Source organism: Girardinichthys multiradiatus, chromosome 20 (genome assembly GCF_021462225.1).
Source record: "Girardinichthys multiradiatus isolate DD_20200921_A chromosome 20, DD_fGirMul_XY1, whole genome shotgun sequence".
In the NCBI taxonomy this organism is placed as follows: Eukaryota; Metazoa; Chordata; class Actinopteri; order Cyprinodontiformes; family Goodeidae; genus Girardinichthys; species Girardinichthys multiradiatus.
This window is the reverse complement of record NC_061812.1, coordinates 49,535,933-49,559,449: the sequence shown is the minus strand read 5'-3', so window position 1 is coordinate 49,559,449 and position 23,517 is coordinate 49,535,933. Positions and strand designations below refer to the sequence as shown.

At 43.0% G+C, this 23,517-nt stretch overlaps 1 protein-coding gene across 4 annotated transcripts in view; it reads left to right on the top strand.

Moving 5' to 3' along the window:
- fbln2 (fibulin 2) overlaps positions 1 to 17,152 on the top strand; it is a 158,722-nt gene extending 141,570 nt beyond the window's left edge. Inside the window, exons 14-18 of one of the 4 annotated variants that reach the window (XR_007035447.1) lie at positions 1,501 to 1,624; positions 10,803 to 10,864; positions 10,936 to 11,316; positions 11,439 to 11,500; positions 12,591 to 12,728. Coding sequence is in view for 1 of the 4 variants with exons in the window: in XM_047347855.1 (XP_047203811.1) it covers positions 1,501 to 1,624; positions 12,591 to 12,951 (485 nt within the window). In the remaining 3 variants the exon portion in view is untranslated. Of the gene's footprint in view, positions 1 to 1,500; positions 1,625 to 10,802; positions 10,865 to 10,935; positions 11,317 to 11,438; positions 11,501 to 11,945; positions 12,005 to 12,590 lie in introns of those variants that run through there. The other 3 variants (XR_007035448.1, XR_007035449.1, XM_047347855.1) reach the window with 3 other exon arrangements.
- The last annotated feature ends 6,365 nt before the right edge of the window (positions 17,153 to 23,517 follow it).

The following is a 23,517-nucleotide window of genomic DNA, read 5'->3' as shown; positions in this document are numbered from 1 at the left end:
ATTTTTCCCTTTCTTTCACCTAGTGTTGTGCCTTTATTATTATATTTTCAACAAAAAAGGATCGATATTATCGTTTTCCTGTCCGTTCTGATAAAACTGGTCCAAGAATTACGTCGATAGCCCCTACGGTTTCCGGGTTATGGGCAGTAGTTCGGGAGCATGTGGCACCATGTTATAAAGCCAGGCCATGATGAGACACAAAGTGTGGTGCTGCCTGAGTGAGAAACAGCAGCTGTTGGGTGCTCATTAATTACCATAGCAACAGAACACAGCTGCCAGTGAACTTAAGTAACCTCTGACAGAGAGTAGCTCTGAGGCTGAGCTCAGGCCGGATGTTTCCATGAGTGTTCACAATAAGTCAGTCAAAGCTGACAACCAAACTAGACTTTCAAAATAAGACCTACACATACTCTACAAAAAAAAGCCTTTTTTTTCACACTGAACATCAACCTTCCATATTTACAAATGATTTTTTTTAAAGCTGATAATAGCATAAACAATGATTTCAGATGAGCAAGCAGGTTCTATATGACTAATGGAAATAACCCAGACTTGAAAAGACAACCCTGCTAGATTTTCAGAATAAGACAAAACATGCTCTACAAAATAAAAGCCTTTACATTTTAAGCTATAGAAAATTGGAGGACTTGCTTTCACACTACTGTTGATGCACACCCAGTGTTGGAAACAGGACCATGTTGGCCTTTGAAAATAAAGCTTACTTCAGCATATTTGTTGTTAGTTCATTCTTTTTCTGAATTTTCATCTATTTTTTATGTATTTTAGCACTGACTTCAACTTCTTAGGCTATATTTTTGCTTCAGTCTATGCTTTTTCAGCTCATCTATGGGCAGCTCTTTCCAGCTTTTTTAAAGTTTTTCAACTTTCAACTGTTTCAACAAGTAGTTTTGAGGTAACTTTAGATTGTTAAGCTGTTTTATAGCTAATAGTCTTCCTGCTTAAACAGATTAGATAACAGTTATTCTTTGCTAATGTTTCTGCTATTTCTACTAATTTATCAGATTTCAGCAGATTTTCTTCAGTCAGTTTCAGCTTGTTTCTGCCAGCTTTCAGTTAAAAATTTAGCAAACAGCATTCACACTGCATTGCAATGCAATTTTTTCTAGTTGCTATAGTCTTTTCTCCACATCTCAGAGCTTTAGGAATCTGGTTCCAGAGCTGAGCAATACAGAAACTTTACCTTCCCTTGTTCACTTCTTATCCTGGGAATACTATAGATATATCTGTAGGTTTCATATTTAAAACTGGAAGTGCTTTTTTTTACTTAAAATGAAAAGGAATAAAAGAAAAGGTGCTTTTGAAATTTGAGTCTAAAAAAGTAAGAATGTTTGTCCTTACAAATCTTTATAACTGCAGCACCAAGATCAGGTGCTTCCCTCCAGTGAAACTGACTACTTCCAAGTAACAGAGTTATATATTAACCTCTAATGATCAGTTTTATGTGGGTTTTTTTCTGATATGCAATGTTTCTTTTTCCAGACATTGATGAGTGCAGGACTGGAACCCATAACTGTTCCTTCTCACAGAGCTGCTATAACCTACAGGGCAGCTTCAAGTGTCTCTCCTTTGATTGCCCTCAAAACTACAAGAAGGTGTCAGATACGTGAGTCTCATTTACTCAATCTCAACCAAAATGTTCTGAAAATATTCAGCCCCATCCTTGCTTCTTTTCTTGTGTTTGACTTTACTACATAACATTTTGAGCCATGAATTGGTAGAGCGTTGCATTTGATCATTTTTGGTTTTGTTTATTACATGAACTCTTTTTACAATAATCGCATGTAGTGAGGGTGACTGCACTTGAAACGACCATTAAGTGCATGTATACATGTTAAATCAAAGGTTTTCATTTTGACACCTCTGTGTCGTGGAAAGTCCATCACAGGATGGCCTTGTTTAGCTGCAAGACTGCATCTGAGGAGAAGTAGTAACTGAACACGACTTCCGCTGAGCTGTACCAGTCAGATGGATTTAATCCAATTGGTTCTTTCCAGAACCCTGTCTGCTCTCCCTGCTTCACAAGACACAAAAACAGCCTCCAAACACTCCAGTCAGCTTTTATCATTTATGTCACCAGCACTACATGGAGAAGCTAACCTTAGTGCAGTCTGACTTGTCTCACCCAGGGGTCATCTTCAATCCAGAGTAGACGTGGCATGCTCAGACAGAGGAGTACAATTAAAATGTCTCCTTGTAAATTTCAACACATTGTTAAACTGTTGTGCAGATGTTTTGCAGCACCGCAGTAATTTTACTTTAATCTGTATATTCTGATGGATGATGGATCAACTGCCACAGATCAACAGCTAAAAGACTTGGTCAGATATGTTTTACACTTCATCTGCAGGATCTGTGTGAACCCCATCAAAACATTCTGTAGAACATACATTGTGCCAGGAGGAGACAATAATGTAGAAAATAATGACATTAAAGTTCAAAAGAAGAAGTAAATAAGCATGGCTCAAGCTGTGCAGTGTGAGGCAAAAGATTGTTGAACACTATTCATTTCTATATGTTTAATGAAAATAGAATCAGGACGAAGTGAGACAGATGAAAACACTATAAAGACGGCTCCATTGTTGTTCTGGTTCCATGCACAGAAAGACAAAGTGGACATGTGCAAAATGGCAGAGGCCGGACCAGGTCATTGTTCACAACTAAGTCACAAGTCTCTTCACTTATTTATCGAGTAAAGTTCTGGAGTTAAGACATTTGAACATATCTTCAAAGTTACTTTCCATCCTCCTTGATTGAATTAGCAAGTGAAAAAAATGACTTGGCCATTCAGCACAATGTTGCCTCTATCTGTAGTTTTCAGCCCATTTGTGTTACATGCTGAAACGTATTGCTTTTTGATCACTTTGTGATTTATCCAAGCAAATGAAATGATACAGAATCTTTCTTTGTTTCTCTTCTGCAACTTGTTCGAGTGTTGGTTTACATCTTGGGCCTATGGGAAGTTAATATAAACTGGCTTGAAATTAATAAAGCAAACAAGAAATTATGATTTATTTTGTAAACACAGAATCTTCTAAATATGACTTCTTTTGTTTAAACAGGCAATTTAAATTTTGAAATTTTGCATGTAAAATGTTTTTACATTTTTTTTCTATTGAGTTGTTGATCCTATATATTAACACGACTAGAAGCTTTGTATTGGTAACAAATAACAAAGACTAGGAACACATTTCCTGTGGATCATCCACTAGTTTGACATGATGGAGAGTTGGAGGTCATTAATAATAACAATAATATTATTATTTTCTCGTACTCGTCGTCTTCCGCTTTATCGCGGGGGCAGCAGACTCAACAGAGACGCCCAGACGTCCCTCTCTCCAGACACCTCCTCTAGTTCCTCCAGGCGGAGCCCAAGGCGTTCCCAGGCCAGCCGAGAGACATAGTCCCTCCAGCGTGTCCTGGGCCGTCCCCTGGGCCTCCTCCCGGTGGGACGTGCCTGGAACACCTCCCAAGGAAGGCGTCCAGGAGGCATCCGGTATAGATGCCCGAGCCACCTCAACTGGCTCCTCTCGATGTAGAGAAGCAGCGGCTCTACTCCGAGCCCCTCCCGGATGGCCGAGCTCCTCACCCTATCTCTAAGGGAGTGCCCGGCCACCCTACGGAGGAAGCTCATTTCAGCCGCTTGTATCCGTGATCTCGTTCTTTCGGTCATGACCCAAAGTTCATGGCCATAAGTTAGGGTAGGAACGTAGACCGACCAGTAAATTGAGAGCTTTGCTTTTCGGCTCAGCTCTCTCTTCACCACAACGGACCGGCACAGCGCCCCCATTACTGTGGCAGCCGCACCGATCCGTCTGTCGATCTCCCGCTCCATTCTTCCCTCACTCATGAACAAGACCCCGAGATACTTAAACTCCTCCACTTGAGGCAGGAACTCCCCTCCAACCTGAAGAGGACAAGCCACCCTTTTCTGGTCGAGTACCATGGCCTCGGACTTGGAGGAGCTGATCCTCATCCCAGCCGCTTCACACTCGGCTGCGAACCGCCACAGCGCATGCTGTAGGTCTTGGCTAGAGGGGGCCAGCAGGACCACGTCATCTGCAAAAAGAAGAGACGAAATCCACTGGTCCCCAAACCCGACCCGAAGTCCACTGATGGACACCCTTATGGTTGAACATGGTGTTCGTTATGGACAATCCGTGACTAGCACAGAAGTCCAATAACAAAACACCACTCGGATTCAGATCGGGGAGGCCATTCCTCCCGATCACGCCTCTCCAGGTGTCACTGTCGTTCCCCACGTGGTCGTTGAAGTCCCCCAGCAGAATAATGGAGTCCCCGGGAGGGGCACTATCCAGGACCCCCGACAGGGACGCCAAGAAGGCCGGGTACTTTGCACTACCACTTGGCCCGTAGGCTGAAATGATAGTCAGAGACCTCTCCCCAACCCGAAGGCGCAGGGATACGACCCTCTCATCCACTGGGGTAAACCCCAACACGAGACGGCTGAGCTGGGGGGCAACAAGCAGACCCACACCAGCCCGCCGCCTCTCCCCGTGGGCCACTCCAGAGTAGAACAGAGTCCAACACCTCTCAAGGAGATGGGTTCCAGAGCCCACGCTGTGCGTGGAGGCAAGCCTGACTATTTCTAGTCGATATCTCTCGACCTCCTGCACAAGCTCAGGCTCCTTCACCCCCAGCGAGGTGACATTCCACGTCCCTAGAGCCAGCCTAAGCATCCGGGGATCGGGCCGCTGAGGTCTCCACCTTCGTCCGCCACCCAATCCTCTTTGCACCGGTCCCTCACGGTTCCCCCTGCAGGTGGTGGGCCCACTGGGGGAGAGCCTCGCGTCTCTCGTTCGGGCTTGGCCCAGCCGGGTCCCGCGAGGAGCAACCCGGCCACCAGGCGCTCTCCGACGAGTCCCGACCCCAGGCCTGGCTCCAGGGTGGGACCCCGGCTCCGCCGTACCGGGCGACGTCACGTGCCTCGATATTTTTTTCTTCATGAGGGATTCTTGAATATTATTATTTTATTATTCTAAATTTATTTTTTTATGTTTCACCAATAATGGCAACAATTTGGGCTGCATGGAGCTAATCAGTCAGTATGACCCTTTTTTAAAAGTTAATTTTGAAAAATAAATATTGTCAGAAAACTCCTTACCTTTCTCTGAATGTGTGTGAGGAATTCATACAGCTGATGAGAGTGAATGTGCTTGATGAAATTATCAGCAGAGTGAAACTGGCAAAATATTTTGCTATCAGTGTGGACTTTACACCAGATATCACACACATTGACAAGCTGACTGTAAACCTACAATATGCATCACCAGAAGGCTGTATAGAGGAGCGCTTTGTAAAATTCCTCCCGATTGAACTGGATTCAGGACTGTTCAACTCAGTAATGAATGTTTTAAAGGAGATGGGTATTGTCATTGACAACTGTAGAGGACAGTGTTATGACAATGATAGCAACATGTAAGGAGCCTACAAAGGCGTGCAGATCCTCATCAAGCAGATCAGCTCATTGGCAGAGTGGGTACCCTGTGGAGCACATACCCTAAACCTAGTGGGAGTTATACACGTGGACAAAATAGTTGGTATCCCTTGGTTAATGAAAGAAAAACCCTCTATGGTCACAGAAATAACTTGAATCTGACAAAGGTAATAATGAATAAAAATTCTATGAAAATAAACAACTGAAAGTCAGACATTGCTTTTCAAACATGCTTCAATAGAGTTACTTTCTGCTTTTCTTTCTGCTCTTGGTGGAGGAGGATGCGTCTCTCTGTCTCCCGCACCCTTCCATATCTGCCCTGCTTCAGCTCTGTGTCTTGTCTTTCTTTTTTGGAGCCTCTTTTTGCATATCTCCCAAATTCTGAGTTATGGATTTGGTCAGCTGGTCTCTCAATGCAATTGATCAAATTTTCTCAACGAAAGGACAGGGTGAAGAGGAACCCTCTTGTCCAGACGGGATGTTTTTCTCTGGATACACAATGGACTCCTGGCAGAAGTGGAGGATTGTGTGTCTGTCAATATTGTCAGTTGAGGATGTCAAAGATGTGTACACAATTGGATGTTTGATAACAGGATTTCTGCTTTTTAGAGTCGGCGGTTACCTGGCATATCGAAAAATTCGAAAAACGTCGGCAGCTGTTCTGGTAATTGTGAGGCTGCCTGGCATGTATGATGGGATCTGCAGAGCAATCAACACTCAGACTGAGATGTTACGTGAGCTGAATTGCAGACTGGATTTGATCCTTACACAGAATCGCAGGCAGGTTGCGGTTCCTGGACTCAGGGGTGAAATGGGATAAATCTTGGTGAATGTTGTTCGCTCGGATCTGGCGAAAGACCAGGAATTTGGCTGTTTGGATTTGCCATTGAGAAGCACCAGCGAGACTCTCACAGCTGACGAAAAATTAAGAGTCAGCCTAACCCAAATAATTGTTGTTTTTCTGAATCTGGCTCCCTGCACGGCCTTGATGGCTGGCTATCTTCAACTTCTCCTGGAAGTTATGCAAACATGACGCTCTGCTCCCTCTGCCCCCTCCCTTCCCTGAGGACATCTGTGGACCTGCTCAAAATGGCCAGTTGATGAACATTCCAATGTACCATCAAGGACAATGGCCTCTGTGACAGTGCTTCATGGACTTACTTGCACACACTCACATGCACACACACACATGCTCAAGATATACATATGCACCCCCTCACACCGCCTTCACCGGATCATCTGCATGTTGTTGTTTTGTATGTGCTGAGATTTTCTATCTTGCTTTACCTAAAAGTGTGATTTCATCACTTTTCATAGATTTTCAGATTTCTCAGAAGGATTCTCCTCCTCCACCAGTTGGATCCGCTGGAGGAGGAGAAAGCCAGACAGACTTGGCAGGCCCAAGCGCATAGTGAGGGTCTGCTGGGAATGCCTGGCGGAGCCCTCGGCCAGGGATGTATTCAACTCCCACCTCCGGGAGAGCTTCGACCAGATCCCGGGGAATGTTTGAGACATAGAGTCCGAGTGGACCATGTTCTCCGCATCTATTGTCGATGCTGCTGCCCATAGCTGCGGCCGTAAGGTCTGCGGTGCCTGTCGTGGCGGCAATCCCAGAACCCGGTGGTGGACACCGGCAGTAAGGGATGCTGTTAAGCTGAAGAAGGAGTCCTATCGGCTGTGGTTGGCTTGTGGGACTCCTGAGGCAGCTGACGGGTACCGTGAGGCCAAGCGTGCTGCGGCCCGGGCTGTGGCAGAGGCAAAAACCTGGGCCTGGGAAGAGTTCGGTGAGGCCATGGAGAAGGACTACCGGTTGGCCTCGAAGCGATTCTGGCAAACCGTCCGGCGCCTCAGGAGGGGGAAGCAGTGCTTTGCCAACACTGTTTATAGTGGGGGCAGGAGACTGCTGACCTCGACTGAGGACATTATCGGGCGGTGGAAGGAGTACTTCGAGGATCTCCTCAATCCTGCCATCACGCATTCCGTAGTGGAAACAGAGGCTGGGGACTCGGGGTTGGACTCTTTCATCACCCAGGCTGAAGTCACCGAGGTGGTTAAAAAGCTCCGCGGTGGCAAGGCTTCGGGGGTGGATGAGATCCGCCCTTAGTACCTCAAGTCTCTGGATGTTGTAGGGCTGTCATGGTTGACACGCCTCTTCAACATTGCGTGGCGGTCGGGGACAGTGCCTCTGGACGGGCAGACTGGGGTGGTGGTCCCCCTTTATAAGAAGGGGGACCGGAGGGTGTGTTCCAACTACAGGGGGATCACACTCCTCAGCCTCCCTGGTAAGGCCTACGCCAGGGTATTGGAGAGGAGAGTCCGACCGATAGTCGAACCTCGGCTTCAGGAGGAGCAGTGTGGTTTTCGTCCCAGCCGTGGAACACTGGACCAGCTCTATACCCTCTACAGGGTGCTCGAGGGTTCGTGGGACTTTGCCCAACCGGTTCACATGTGTTTTGTGGACCTGGAGAAGGCATTCGACTGTGTCCCTCGTGATGCCCTGTGGGGGTGCTCCAGGAGTATGGAATCGGGGGCCCTTTATTAGGGGCCATCCGGTCCCTGTACAAGCGGAGCAGGAGTTTGGTCCGCATTGCCGGCACTAAGTCGGACCTGTTCCCAGTGCATGTTGGACTCCGGCAGGGCTGCCCTTTGTCACCGGTCCTGTTCATAACTTTTATGGACAGGATTTCTAGACGCAGCCAAGGGCCGGAGGGGGTCTGGTTTGGGGACCAGTGGATTTCGTCTCTTCTTTTTGCAGATGACGTGGTCCTGCTGGCCCCCTCTAGCCAAGACCTACAGCATGCGCTGTGGCGGTTCGCAGCCGAGTGTGAAGCGGCTGGGATGAGGATCAGCTCCTCCAAGTCCGAGGCCATGGTACTCGACCGGAAAAGGGTGGCTTGTCCTCTTCAGGTTGGAGGGGAGTTCCTGCCTCAAGTGGAGGAGTTTAAGTATCTCGGGGTCTTGTTCACGAGTGAGGGAAGAATGGAGCGGGAGATCGACAGACGGATCGGTGCGGCTGCCACAGTAATGGGGGCGCTGTGCTGGTCCATTGTGGTGAAGAGAGAGCTGAGCCGAAAAGCAAAGCTCTCAATTTACTGGTCGGTCTACGTTCCTACCCTCACCTATGGCCCTGAACTTTGGGTCATGACCGAAAGAACGAGATCACGGATACAAGCGGCTGAAATGAGCTTCCTCCGTAGGGTGGCCGGGCACTCCCTTAGAGATAGGGTGAGGAGCTCGGCCATCCGGGAAGGGCTCGGAGTAGAGCCGCTGCTTCTCCACATCGAGAGGAGCCAGTTGAGGTGGCTCGGGCATCTATACCGGATGCCTCCTGGACGCCTTCCTCGGGAGGTGTTCCAGGCACGTCCCACCGGGAGGAGGCCCAGGGGACGGCCCAGGACACGCTGGAGGGACTATGTCTCTCGGCTGGCCTGGGAACGCCTTGGGCTCCCCCTGGAGGAACTGGAGGAGGTGTCTGGAGAGAGGGACGTCTGGGCGTCTCTGCTGAGTCTGCTGCCCCCGCGACCCGGTCCGAGATAAGCGGAAGACGACGAACGAACGATATAAAAATTTGACCAAAGCTGTTTTTTACACCAATGACCAGAGATTTTTAGATTTCTTAGAAGGATTGTATTACAACTATATATCATACCAGTGAAAGCCAAACATTTTTCTTCTAGCACAGGATGAATTCCTTACCACACAGGACTTAATGAGCTAATTACCTTTATTAGAAAGACTGGATTAGAACCAGCTCTCACCAGTTAACTTCCAAGGATTATTAATGTCATTTGATTTGTTTTTCTCTGTTTGATTTTCTGTATCATTATAATGTTTTTCCTCATGTACAGCGCTTTGAGTGCCTTGTTGCTGAAAAGCGCTATATAAATAAACTTGACTTGACTTAAAAAATAAACTTATGAAACAGGCCTGGACAAAAATGATGGTACCCCTGAAAATAATGTGACCAAAGGTACATATTAAATCAAGGCGTGTCCATTAATCAGCATCACAGGTGTCTACATTCTTGTAATCAGTCAGTGGGCCTATATATAGGGCTACAGGTAGTCACTGTGCTGTTTGGTGACATGGTGTGTACCACACTCAACATGGACCAGAGGAAGCGAAGGAAAGAGTTGTCTCAGGAGATTAGAAAGAAAATTATAGACACACATGTTAAAGGTAAAGGTTATAAGACCATCTCCAAACAGCTTCATGTTCCTGTGACTACAGTTGCACTTAATATTCAGAAATTTAAGATCCATGGGACTGTAGCCAACCTCCCTGGACGTGGCCACAGGAGGAAAAATGATGACAAAACAAAGAGACGGATAATACGAACAGTAACAAAAGAGCCCAGAAAAACTTCTAAAGAAATTAACTTCAAGCTCAAGGAACATCAGTGTCAGATTGCACCATCTGACGTTTGAGGCAAAGTGGACTTAATAGGAGACGACCAAGGAGAACACCACTGTTGAAAACAAATCATAAAAAGGCCACACTGGAATTTGCCAAACTACATGTTGACAAGCCACAAAGTTTCTGGGAGAATATCCTATGGACAGATGAGACAAAAATTTAACTTTTTGGCAAGGCGCATCAGCTCTATGTTCACAGATGGAAAAATGAAGCATATGAAGAAAAGAACACTGTCCCTACTGTGAAACATGGAGGAGGCTCTGTTATGTTCTGGGGCTGCTTTGCAGCATCTGGCACAGCACTGTATGGGAAAGGAGGTCAGTTAAGTACTCTGAAGACAAATGGGGATTGTTTAAACTCTTGGATGAATTCATCAAAATAATTAAATTGATTACAGTCTGGAAATCTTGCTTCTGCCCAGCGAAGGGCTTTACCAGTTATTAAACCTAAAATGAATGCTATTTCAGCGCCATCATGGGGGAAAGACTGTGGGGAACGATTAAACACCAATGAACACTGTAACAAAAATCCTCCACAACTACTAATCTCACCGGAGAATTTTTCCGGGTTTGTGGAGGCGACATCACGGGAGTATGGAAGTTGTTGTGAGACTGGAGGAGAAAGTGGTGACTCGACGGCTCCCTCTGGTGTCTGGGATGTCTGGATGTTTAGGGCGTGTTGAAGGAGCGAAGCCATCTGATCTAGCTGTTGACTTGTCGTTGTTGTAGGGTATGAAGTGTGGATCAGTGTGATTGGATCTGGAGGCTGTGTTCGGCTAAAGTCCTCCTAAGTGTCTCTGCTGGGTCAGATTGGCCTGAGTGTTCTGTGATAGTTTTCTTAACTGATTTGACCCACATGCAGAATGACACTCAGGAGGCAGGAGAAAAGTTTAACAAGTTTATTTTGGCAGGTGGTGGATATTGAACTGGAACCGGGGCTGGAGGCACAACACAGTACGGGAAAGGAGGTCAGGTAAGTACTCTGAAGACAAATGGGGATTACTGGGAACTGGATCAAGATCTTTGCTTACTGTTTAATGAAAGGTGGTTGGAGTGGAAGAATGATGCGGAGCCTGGGAGGACTGAATAGACGCTGCTGCAGAAACGGTTATCCAGAAAGATGGTGAGTATTCTGATGAGGCTTTGGGTGAGTATTTGGCAGTTGAATTATCCAGATCAACTTTACTGATTTAAAGTTACCTGGTGAGGTAATTGGTGGAGGGTGAGCAGGGTTTGCTTGCCTGAAAATGTAAGTTTTGAGCTGTCACCCGGAGCTAGATCCAAACAGGGTTTCTTCTGAGGCTTGAGTTCTTAGGCTGAGGCAGGATCCAAACTGAGGACTTAGAGCCAGAGGGCGTGTTGAAGTCCTGGTCGCAGGGACTTGAGACCAGGACTTGAGCTTTCCTAGGAAGGAGCACATGAAAGGTAAGAGACTATGAACTTTAACTTTAAACTGAGATCTCATAGCTTGGCCATTTGGAGTTACCACAGAGGTTAACACTCAGGCACTGGAGTGCTGACAGCTCAACCTTCTTATACTCCTTCAGGTTGATGGAAAAGAGGAACACCTGCTAACCTCCATACCGGAGGATCTTGGCGGCATCTAGTGGTGAGTAAATGTTAGCAGCAGGCAAAAAACAATACACGAAAACTCCCAGACTCTGGCAAAAAGTCTGTGCAGAGCAGCTTTGTGGGATTCTGCAGCACCTCTTCAACCTTATCCTGGCCCAGAAAAAGGTTCCAGTGTTGTGGAAGACCTCCTGTCTTTTTCCGGTACCAAAGAAAACTCACCCATTAGTCTTTAATGACTAAAGACCTGTTTTCCTGACAGGTCCTAGAGAGACTCCTGTTGGCCCACCTGAATAGGCAAACAATAAACTATCAGGACCCCCTTCAGTTTGCTTATCACTGTGGAGTTGGAGTTGGAAGATGCCATAATTCACCTGCTTCAACAAACCCACTGTCATCTGAACAAAACCAACAGCACTGTGAGGATCATGTTCTCTGATTTCTATAGTGCATTTAACACAATTCAACCTGATTTTCTTTGTCAGAAACTCCAGAAGACTCAGGTGGGGGCCTCAACAATCTCCTGGATCAAAGACTATCTGACAAACAGACCACAGTTTGTGAGACTGAAGGGTTGTGAGTCTAACCAGGTAGTCAGCAGCACAGGAGCACCACAGGGGACTGTACTCTCACCATTCCTTTTTACTCTGTACACCTCAGACTTCCAGGGCAAGACTCCTGTCACTTGTAGAAATAATCAGATGATTTTGCAGTCATGGGGTAGATCAGAAAAGCTGAGTACAGGAAGCTGGTGGACCGCTTTGTGGCATGGTGTGGATACAATCATCTCATCTTGAACATGAATAAAACAAAGAGATGATTGTAGATTTTAAGAGAAACAGGAATAGGTCAGACCATTAATTATGATGATTTCCTGCTTCCAGCTAATGGAAACACGACATTTAAGATTAGAATTTTATATCAGACCAATAAAAACAAATTTTTAATACAGAAATGTGGGCTTAATGAAAAGTGTGGTTAATACCTGCCATTTTGAAAAGGTACTTTTAATTTGACAAACGAGCCTCATCAGAACATATATTCTAAATGATTAAATAAGATTGGATTCATGTTTCACTACAGCAGCTTCTCGTACTTATTTTTCCTTTTTCTTTCTGGATTATTTTCAGACACTGCCAGCGGATCAATTGTCCCACCAACTCCATAGATTGTCAGAGCTCTCCTCTAAGGATCACTTACCATCAACTCAACTTCAAAACCAACATCATCACTCCAGCTCAGATTTTCCGTATTGGACCATCCCCTGTCTACTCAGGTGACAACATTGTCATTAGCATCATCAAAGGCAACAAAGAAGGCTACTTCAGTACCCGCAAGCTGAACAGTTTCACCGGTGCTATTTATTTGCAAAGGAAAGTTGGTGAACCCAAGGAATTCCTGATAGATGTGGAGATGAAGCTGTTGAGGCAGGGAACGTTTACTTCGTTCCTGTCCAGAATCTATGTCTTCATTACATCCAGCAAGATGTAACGCCAAACACAAAAGGACAAAAACAATGTATCTTATAAGGTGCTTAATGTTTTTTTCTGTTGAGACTTTAGGAAATTTCTGAATTATTAAGTGTGGCACCAGAATCTTGTGCTTAAAAACTTTCTAAAGGCTTACTACATACATATTTCATCATATTTCTAAAGAAATCTTGGTCATGCTTTATGCAGTCTACTCTTCATGATTTATGGTTTATTTGTCTGAGCGCTTCCCAGTGACTTCATGTGTATACACACATCTTTGCTCATTTAACGCATGCACAGCTTGTGTATACACATATATACACACTATATTGCCAAACATTTGTCTGCATGGTTTCACATGTACATGAACTTTGATGGCATCCTATTCTTGATCTATAAGGTCAACAATAGCAACTTTAACTATTCTGTAAACATCATCCTCAAGGTTTAGGTGTTCTTATAGCCTCCGCTCTAATTCATACCAAAGGTGTTCAAGAAGGTTGAGGTCAGGACTCAAGTTTCTCCACACCAAACTTCATACACCTGCAGCCATGCAAGTGATTGGAACACCGGGACTCATTGATTTGGTGCTGTGATCCAATACATTTGGCAATATTGTGTGTATAAACACACACACACACACACACACACACACACACACATGGTGATCCCGCCAGAGGTCCTCCAGGGGACCTGGCACCAATCTCCCCGTGTCTGCCTTGGACACACACAGTCTGTGGCTACTTATGCCCGCTATTGAATATTCTTTTGGAGAAATCTTATTTACACAAGGGCGCTCACTCATACGCCCACAGGTGTTTGAATTCAGGTGTTAACAGATATACAGGTATAGATTTTATTGAGCTGCAGTTGCCACTAAATATATCCTGTATTGATTAGTACCGTGTACTTTGCAGTAATGTTGTTGTTATATATGCATTTGTTGTTTGTCCCTGTTGTTTTCTCTCTCTCTAATGGTGCCAGAATAGAAAATGTTTGAAAACCAAAGAAACATCTAAACTACATGTTTTGTGCAATCTGTGAAAGGGGGTTTAACAGGTGAGTGGGCTAAAGCTGAAAGATACATTGGCTTACAGGAAACCTGCTCCATTCTTAACCAGACCAGTGGTGATAATGGAGAGCCATAATGTAGGCAAAATGGAATTATTTTACGGGTAGCTCCCAGCAGGGGCGGTTTTTGGGCGTTGAAACATTAGGGGCTTGAGCCCAGACATCTTCTTCCTCCTCTTCCCTTTTTAAACATTGCCCTTTCAAGACTGTATTCATATATTTTTCAAAGTATTATTGTTATATTTTGTTTGCTGGATTATATTAGTTATACTGGTTAGAATTGAATTGCATATGAAATATGCAAAATATAACATTGTGCTAATACACAACAAATTTCTGTCAGAGGTGGAAAAGAACATTTATAAAAATCCTATACTGTTGTTATTATATTTACTTTTAAAAGTCAACTAAGCACACTCTAAGTATGTGCTTCTTTTATGTAACAAGAGATGATTTAAAATTTTAACCCAGGCTCCTCCGTTCTTTGCTACCAATGGACAACTCTGTGAACTGCAGTGATGGAACTGTCGTGTTCTGGTATATACAGACATTAGTCCCACAGAGGGACGTAAAGACACCAGATAGGAGCCAGATCACCATTTGAGCTTGATTATTGCCAGAATTAGCTGCCCTCTCAGTAATAGTAAAACTTTTGTGGTAAAAACAGAAACTCAACTAAAATATCAGATTGTTCTTCGTGACAAAATAGAAAAACTTTTTGTTTTATAGAAATGATTTGTAGTAATAACAATTGGTATTACCACTACTAATAATAATGTTGACAATAACAACAACTAAATTATTGCCAACCTCTCCCTAGTAACCTAACAACACCAGTTGGGATGTCACAAAATGGCGGTAATTCATCACAAATTCCCTGTTAAAATTAAATACACACTAAACCCAAACGCATTCTATGTCACTATACAAGGAGCAAAAAATGAAAACACTAAATTTAAAATGACTGGGTAATTTTAGTGCATTTACAATAAATCAGTGGTGGGCCATGCATTTCGCTCCTGGGCCTTCAGTGAGGTCCTACACAGTCCCACCCGAATTAATCCACCTTTTAATATCATCATTATGATACCATGCTTCTGGACACTACCAGTTAAACTACAAGCTTTAGGATTGCTTGAATACTGTCAAAACATTTAAGGGATTAGTCTCCAATTTTTATTAAGTCCACCAAAACAAAGTATATGAGCTTTAACAAGTTTGTTCACTAAACAGCACATTGTTGGACCCAAAGCAGTTTGAGGCCCCCGTCCTGGATAGTCTCGGAGATCAAAGTAACGAAGCAGCCTCGAACGGTCAGATATAGTTGTAGATCTGGTATTCCCATGCAAGGGACATACACTCCCTCAGTGTTTATTAGTAGACTATATCTCACCATTGTGGTGTCTATCTGATAGAGTGTGTAGTAGCAGGTGTCAAATCCTTAATCTAAGTGTTGCTGCAGTATTCTTATCAACCCGGTTAAAGACTGTTCCACCATCGAACCCAACATACTGAACCTTGTGTCAAACCATAGGTCATTTGTCCATTGTAATGTACGTCAATGAGTATCTTGACAAAAGTGAAAACATTAGAATTTATACTGTATCATTATGGTGTGAGTGGGAAAACTCTTCTAGAAGTAATAATAAGAAGGGTTATTCCTAACAATCCCCTTTAGACCAGTTAGGCCCCCAGGCAGTAGGTAGACTGTGGAGCGCCCACAAGTGAGTAACCCAACCCTGCGAGTCTATGCTAAACCTATATATGACCAGGAAATCTCCTTCCAGCTGTCACGTGGTTTCCCCTCCCTACCATGGCGGAATGCCATCTCTCCAGTAGACTACTGGTGGTGTTTAAGCAACAGGTGATGCACGTAGTGGAGATAAATCTAAACCCATCAAAGCTGTGCATGATTGGAGCAAGAAAAGAAAGGACAACAGCCTTGAATCACAGCTGAAAATTCTGTCTAACATCATATGAATCAGTTAATGTAGACCCTAAACGTCGATTGTCTTCATCCATCTCCACTCCCCTCAGAACGACATCCATCCCCACACATCCTTTGGCATGGTTATCTACCTGAAAGGGTTAGTCCTATAATAAACAGAATTATATGCAGCTACTGGATAGATTAAGTCCAGTTGTAATTAATTAACAACTACTATTATAAGCAAAATAGTCCACATAGTGGCATAATCAAAGCAAACAAAGTTAGAAAGCAAACAAATTCCCACCAGCTCTACTGAGCTTATTAAGCTGCATTTTGGGCTTGTAACAACTGCATACCTGGAAATTATTATTTAAAAAAACATTAACCCCATTTAGCAAAAAGAAATCCATGGACTTCTTTAAAGCAGCATTCATTTACCTTTGACCATATTGAAAAATACCCTCTATCACATTGTTTCCTGTGGAAGGAGGTTAAGACATAAACAATGAAAAACAATTTCCTCATATTTGGCCTATCTAAACACTCCCAGCTCTGAGGGTTCCTAAGTAAAGGTTCCATTCATAAATCCACCCCGATATCATATATAATCTAGCTTCATGAACCAAAATCTTAATTATTCCTAGTTAATCCTTTCCCATCCCATAAACTGACACACCAACTAATGTACAACATATTTCAGGTGACAATACACATTCAATTCGTTTTGGCTCCAAATTTAAAATTTTGGCCTTAATACTGAGTCACCCCAATTTCTGGATTTATTATTCATGTCACTGACTCCATTAGTTCACTTCGTCTCCCGTTATTTAATCAAAGCAGCCAATTTCGTCAACCCAAATGTCCCGTAAAAACCTTCCTATGCCCAGAAAGGAGTCATTTTGTTTCAATCAGAAACCAATCTAGTTTAATGTTAACTGGTAATAGTCAATAAGCCCATTAGTTTAATCATATATCCTCCATTATTTATTTCAATTTATTTAATCAGTATATTATTTTAGTATTCTCCATTAATGCAAATTTCGTAATCCAATTTAAACGATTCTGATCAAAATTATGTTCAAATTCCTGTTGCAATCTGATCGGTTAATTTATACTGCGAACTTTAATTCATTCTGTCATTGATGGTATTTACTCAATTTACCCATTTTAAATCATTAATGAGTAATCAAGTTATTTAATAAAGTATTTATACATTCAATCAAGTCTTTGGTCTCTTTCTTCATTTTCTCATTAAGGCACAGAAATCTTTGTAAAGGATATCAGCCCAGAAAGCAGTCCTCATCTTCGATCATGGGTCATTCTCGGTAACACCTGTTACTCCTGTTAGCCTGATGATGGCTACCTCCTCTGCATACCCATGCAATAAAGGAGTTGATACTTGAGACATTGACATCAGATAGGCAGTTGGAACTCCCAATCTTCTTGCATCCAGGGAGCCGAAGGTCGTATCTATGCACCTAAGGATGAGAGCTCGAATACATGGTGCACAACAGCATGCAAAGACTGCAATCACTACAGTCACAACAAATGATGAATTGAATGTACTCACAAATGGGTTTCCCCATTTTCCAAACTTCGTCTCAAACATATTTGTAAATGGTTCATCAATTCCTGAATGCAATTTTAATTCAATGGACAGTGATTTCAATCCCCTTAGGGCCTTCTGAGGGATCCATCAGGTGCTACATTGTTGGAATGAAAGAACAAGCCACTCCAATAATACTTCACACCCCTCTATCTTTTTGGTAGGATCATATTCAGAGTTATTCTGTTTTGACAAGAAACTAAGAAGGTGGCTGAGAGTTGTCCTTGCCCAGCATTTCCCCTCCAAACACATGCATTGTTTTCATCATCAAGAGGTGTCTGTGGCTCAGTAGGAAGAGTAGTTGTCTTGCAATCAGAAGGTTGTGGGTTTGGTTCCAGCTTCCTCCTCCCATATGTCGATGTGCTCCTGGCCAAGGCACTTAACCTCAAGTTGCCTACCGATCTGCGTATCAGTGAATGTGTGAGCATTAGTGAGTGCGATTGGGTGAATGTGGCTCTAGTGTAAAGTGCTTTGAGCGGTCTGTGTGACTGCAAAAGCGCTATATAAGTTCAGTCCATTTATCATATACTGGGGTTTGGTTCAACTGATTTTTGTCAGAGTTCTGAGTTTTAACTGGAAAAGCTGTCCTAAGGGGTCTCCCAAAACTGCTTTGACACTGGAGCCAAAGGGGTAGACGATACCAGGTCATTAATCCCCGCAGTCACCTCTATGTTATGTAACTCATGCGGTTCCAGGTGAGCTGCTAAGCAAGTTCTCACATCACCAATCATCAATTGTTGTCCACTAAACGCCGTCAGAAATTCTTTGATCTAAATGTGTGCTCCGTTTTTTTGATCTGGGAGTGTGGATCTCAGTGAAGCACTGTCAGTGTAAGGTAAAAGGCTATATGTGACTGCCTGCAACCGTCACCGTCCGGCAGCTTTATAAGTCTAAACTAACGGCATGTCGGAAGCAGTATCAATTTTAGAAGACACATCAAATACAAAAACTAAATTCTCAGACGAAGTGGGCCAATCGGTGTCAGGGCATCCTGGATGGAGAGGGTAATCAGGACACATCTTTCCTGTCCAGTCAACATGTTGTCGGCCCCAAAGAAGTGTGTCAAAGGACAAGGTTAAGGTCATGTGTATAGCAAGGCACATGGATAGCCTCAGGAATATTTTCCCTGAAACAAGCTTGCGCCCCTCACATTGATGTACTCATGACTAAATCTGTCATATTATACACCTATTTATGAAATAAGAGTTGTGCAAGGAAAATTGATACACACTAAAACAAATAAAGGAACCTGCGGAGGACATTCACCTTGATGCTGTTGATCAAGTTCACCACCGACCAACAATCGAAATCCTTTTGTACCTGAGCCAGGAGAAATAAAATTAGCATGATAAAGATCCATCAATTTAGCACTGACCTGAACCCTGAGATATATTAGCTCATGTTGAGTGACCTTAAGTGATCGTGTGAGGTGGTAATTTTTGTGCTGCCTTATTCGCCAGGAGAAACTCACTCTCACTTAAATTTAACTTATAATCAGATATAGATCCAAATGAACGAGGAACAAAAAGTGCGGCTGGAACTGATCCTGAAAAATCTGTCATAAATTAAAGAAGATTATCTGCATATAAAGACAATTTCTGTTCTTGCCCATAGAGCCCTAATGCTAGATTCACTGTGAAGTTCAATTGAGAGAGACTCAGGATAGCCTTGGTGTATAGAGCAATGAAGAGGAAACTAAAATATTATTTTTTCTTACTGAAGCCAAAGGGAAAGTTCTACTCAAAACATGAAGTTATCTCTGAAACCAGATTTATCCAAGGTATAAAATAAGTATGGCCACTCAACATTGTAATTGCCTGAGGTAAAGCTGTTGATGGGAGATTATCACCAGTGTTGAAGAATTAAATTTCAAAATGATGGCATATTTTTAATTATCTCTGTTTGATAAGAAGAAATGAAGGGCTTGAAGGGAAAGCATCTTATACAAAAATTTGAAGTCCACATTTAATATGCTAATTGGTATGTAAGAGGAGCAGCTAAGAGGGTCCTTGTTCTTTTTTAAAATGCAGTGAAATTGATGCCTGGTTTAGTGTAGGTGGCAATTTACTGACCCTTTACAAAACAGAGAGATACTTTCACTGCCAGATATTTACATAATGGACAAAACAAATAGGATTTATTTAAGTATGAATATATCACATCAGAATTATATATTATAATGACATCTTGATAAAGAAGGGACGGGCCCCTTTAATCTGCAAGGTTACTTGCAGAGTATCGTGTCTATACAGTTGAACATAAAACCGAACCTGGCACATAGAATGTCCGCTCTACAGTTCTTGTTAACTAACTTAGTAGGGCCCTCAAAGCAATCTGAAATTAGGGCATCGTTATCCTGAGAGTAGTAGTACAGATTTTATCTCGGGGAAAAAAACGCAATGTGCGCTTTACTGCAGCAAAAGCACCATGTTTCTTGGGAACAGATGATGTAAAGTCTTGGAACACAGAGACTCTTTTGTACTTATACAGGAGTGAAGAAGACTGGCCTCCTTCAATCGTGCTACGGACATTAAATAATTGCAACCCCACAACGAAGGGCCGAGGTTGGTTCCCAGCCCTGGGTTTCTCACACATATGGAGAACTGTCAGGTCTGGTGTGGCGGAGGACCCCGGAATGCAGACGTGCAGGAAGCAGCATAGCGTGGTAAAAAAAAAAGATTTAATAAATGAAACTCATTTCAGCAGTGTGGTGGCAGAAACAGGCATGGACAGGCAGGTAAGACAGCCTTGACATGAACAGAACGAAAATAGAGTGAACCATCAAACTACTGTTTCCACGAGGAATGAACAGAAAAGCAGTGTATATATGGAGCATGGTGCAGGTGAAACAAGGAGGTTGATTACGTGGTGCAGGTGGACCGAATTAAGCTAATTACTGGCTGAGAGGGGCATGGAGTGGAAACAAACATGACTGGAACAAAACAGAAATTGAAGAACATGATCAAACCTATGAAACATAACTGTAACAGAACATAAACCTGAAAGCACTATGAACTGAAAATACCCACAAGAAAACAAACCTAAACAGCTACAGCACCACCTCTAAAACAATAAACACAAAGAGATTCCAAAACTCACCTGTGAGAACAAAAATGAGAAAAACCAAACACCCCCTAATCATAACAGAGAACCCTCGTACTCGTCGTCTTCCGCTTTATCCGGGACCGGGTCACGGGGGCAGCAGACTCAGCAGAGACACCCAGACGTCCCTCTCCCCAGACACCTCCTCCAGCTCCTCCTGGGGGAACCCAAGGCGTTCCCAGGCCAGCTGAGAGACATAGTCCCTCCAGCGTGTCCTGGGCCTCCTCCCTGTGGGACGTGCCTGGAACACCTCCCGAGGAAGGTGTCCAGGAGGCATCCAGTATAGATGTCCTAGCCACCTCAACTGGCTCCTCTCGATGTGGAGGAGTAGCGGCTCTACTCCGAGCCCCTCCCGGATGGCCGAGCTCCTCACCCTATCTCTAAGGGAGTGCCCAGCCACCCTACGGAGGAAGCTCATTTCAGCCGCTTGTATCCGGGATCTCGTTCTTCCGGTCATGACCCAAAGTTCGTGGCCATGGGTGAAGGTAGGAATGTAGGCATGAACAGAACGATATATAACATATGGAGAACTATCAGAACCAACCCTACCATAATAAGGAATACATACAGATATAAATAAATCACTCACTGAAATAATTACCGGGCCAAAAGTAGCTAGAAATATAAATGAGTGTGCCATTTAATAGAAAACAAATAATAACAAGAAGAGTTTTATTCCATAACTCATCAATCAGATATAAACATATTTTTATTTTAATCAACTAATTTTATTTAAACCACTAATTTTCAAATAATATTTTTTCTTTCTTTGTTTAATACAAGTCATTTTCTTGCTGGGTTTTTATTTCAAGCCCTTTTATTTCTTTCATATTTATTACTCCTTACCATAGGATTTTCAAAAGGCCACAATTCCATATTCAGTATATTCCATAGCACACAAAGACTGAAAGGTCAACAGCTTAAAATAGACCAACCTAAAATATTCAAATATTTTTATATGTGCTGAAGTTGGCTCCATGTCAATTTGCTCCTTTGCAATTTTAATAAAATTTCCCCAAGGCTAGTATGAATGGACAGACTGCTCCTTTTCTTTACTGACTTTATCAGCTGTGAAATGACCAAAACTGCAAAAACACAACATCGCTAATCAGTGAAACGTCAGCCCGATTGAACAGCCGACATGCCTCTGAGGAAATAGCTTCTCCACTTTTTGTGCATTCTCTTACTTCATTTCTAAATACTTCAATGATACTGACTTCTTCATTCAATAACAGCTTTTAAACTGAGGGGTTTTGTTGTCAACTCGACTTGGTAGAGCTTACCTGTGGTGCATTCACAGAAAAAAAAGGTTAATTTAGAATGAGCAAACATCTCCATCTGCTGGTGTCAGCAGACCCATTCCTCAACTCTTGATGCACAGTTGTAATAAAGACCAGGAATTCTGGGTTTATCGAAATGTTGGCTTCTTTGTTTTACACCTTTATTCAAATAATATGCTTTACAATCAAGCCTATTTTTGTCCCTTGCCCCACCAGGAACATTCAGGATGATATGTGCTGCACCCTTTGATGTCACCACCCGGAAAGTGTGTGTTTGTGCTGTGCAACCCAGCCTATTAATATATCCCAAAAGATGGTGTATCAACTGGAAACTAGGGAGGGGACTTTACTGAATAAGCATTACTCTGACTGATACAGTTGTAGGTAATGCTGTTATTTCAAGGGTCAAGGCTGATCAGCTAACAGGCACAGTAGATCAGTAGTCCCTAACCCTGCTTCAATTATAGTGAATATATGGTAGTGAATAAATGCATATATTTACTGTAAGTCAAAAGTTTGGACACTCCTTCTCATTCAGTCAGTCAGTCAGTCATTTTCTACAGCTTATTCCATAGTGGGTCGCAGGGGAGCTGGTGCCTATCTCCAGCAGTCTATGGGCGAGAGGCGGGGTACACCCTGGACAAGTCGCCAGTCCATGTTTGTCTTTATTTTTACCTCTGGGAACTTGTACAACCGTTTCATGTGACTGCCTCATGACGCTCATCGAGAGAATGTCAAGAGTGGGCAGTAATCTAAGCAAAAGGGGCTATTTTGAAGAATCTAAAATATGAAAGGTGTTTTGTGTTATTTTACAATTTTACTGTGCAAAAGATTTAGGCAGGTATGTAAAAATACTGTAAACAAAGAATGCTTTCAAAAATGGAAGTGTTCATCATTTATTTTCATCAATCAACCACACACAGTGACTGAACAAATGAGAAATCTAAATCAAATCAATATTTGGTGTGACCACCCTTTACCCTCACAACAGCATCAATTCTTGTAGGTATACTTGGACAGTTTTTGAAAGAAATCAGGTGGTAGGTTGTTCCAAACATCTTTGAGAACTAACCACAGATCTTCTGTAGATGTAGGCTTTCTCACATCCTGCTGTCTCTTCATGTCATCCCAGACACACTCCATGCTGTTGAGATCAGGGCTCACACCTGCCTAAAACCTTTGCACAGTACTGTATATATATATATATATATATATATTATTTTTTTTTTTTTACTGACTTAACCTTTCCTGTTTTCTAAAATTGTTTCTTAACTCCACTAAAAGAACAGTTAATGCGCAAAGTAAAGATTTTTATACACCTGTGGATTGTTTTTGTGGATTTTTTTACGACAACATTTCAAACACTGTGGTTCCTCTTGTAACATCAAGGAAAATCAAATCTGAGAAAATCACCCAAGATATCAGGAAAATAACTGTGGACCTCCGCAAGTTTTATCTTTGGGTCCAATTTCTAGAGGAAAAGTAAATATTAATGGATGTAGCTCTTTGGTGGTTTCATCGAGGAAGAAAAAAACAGATAACCTCTGAGCCAATTTTCAAGTTTAGAGTATGAAAGAGAGCACATAGAGTTAGTCA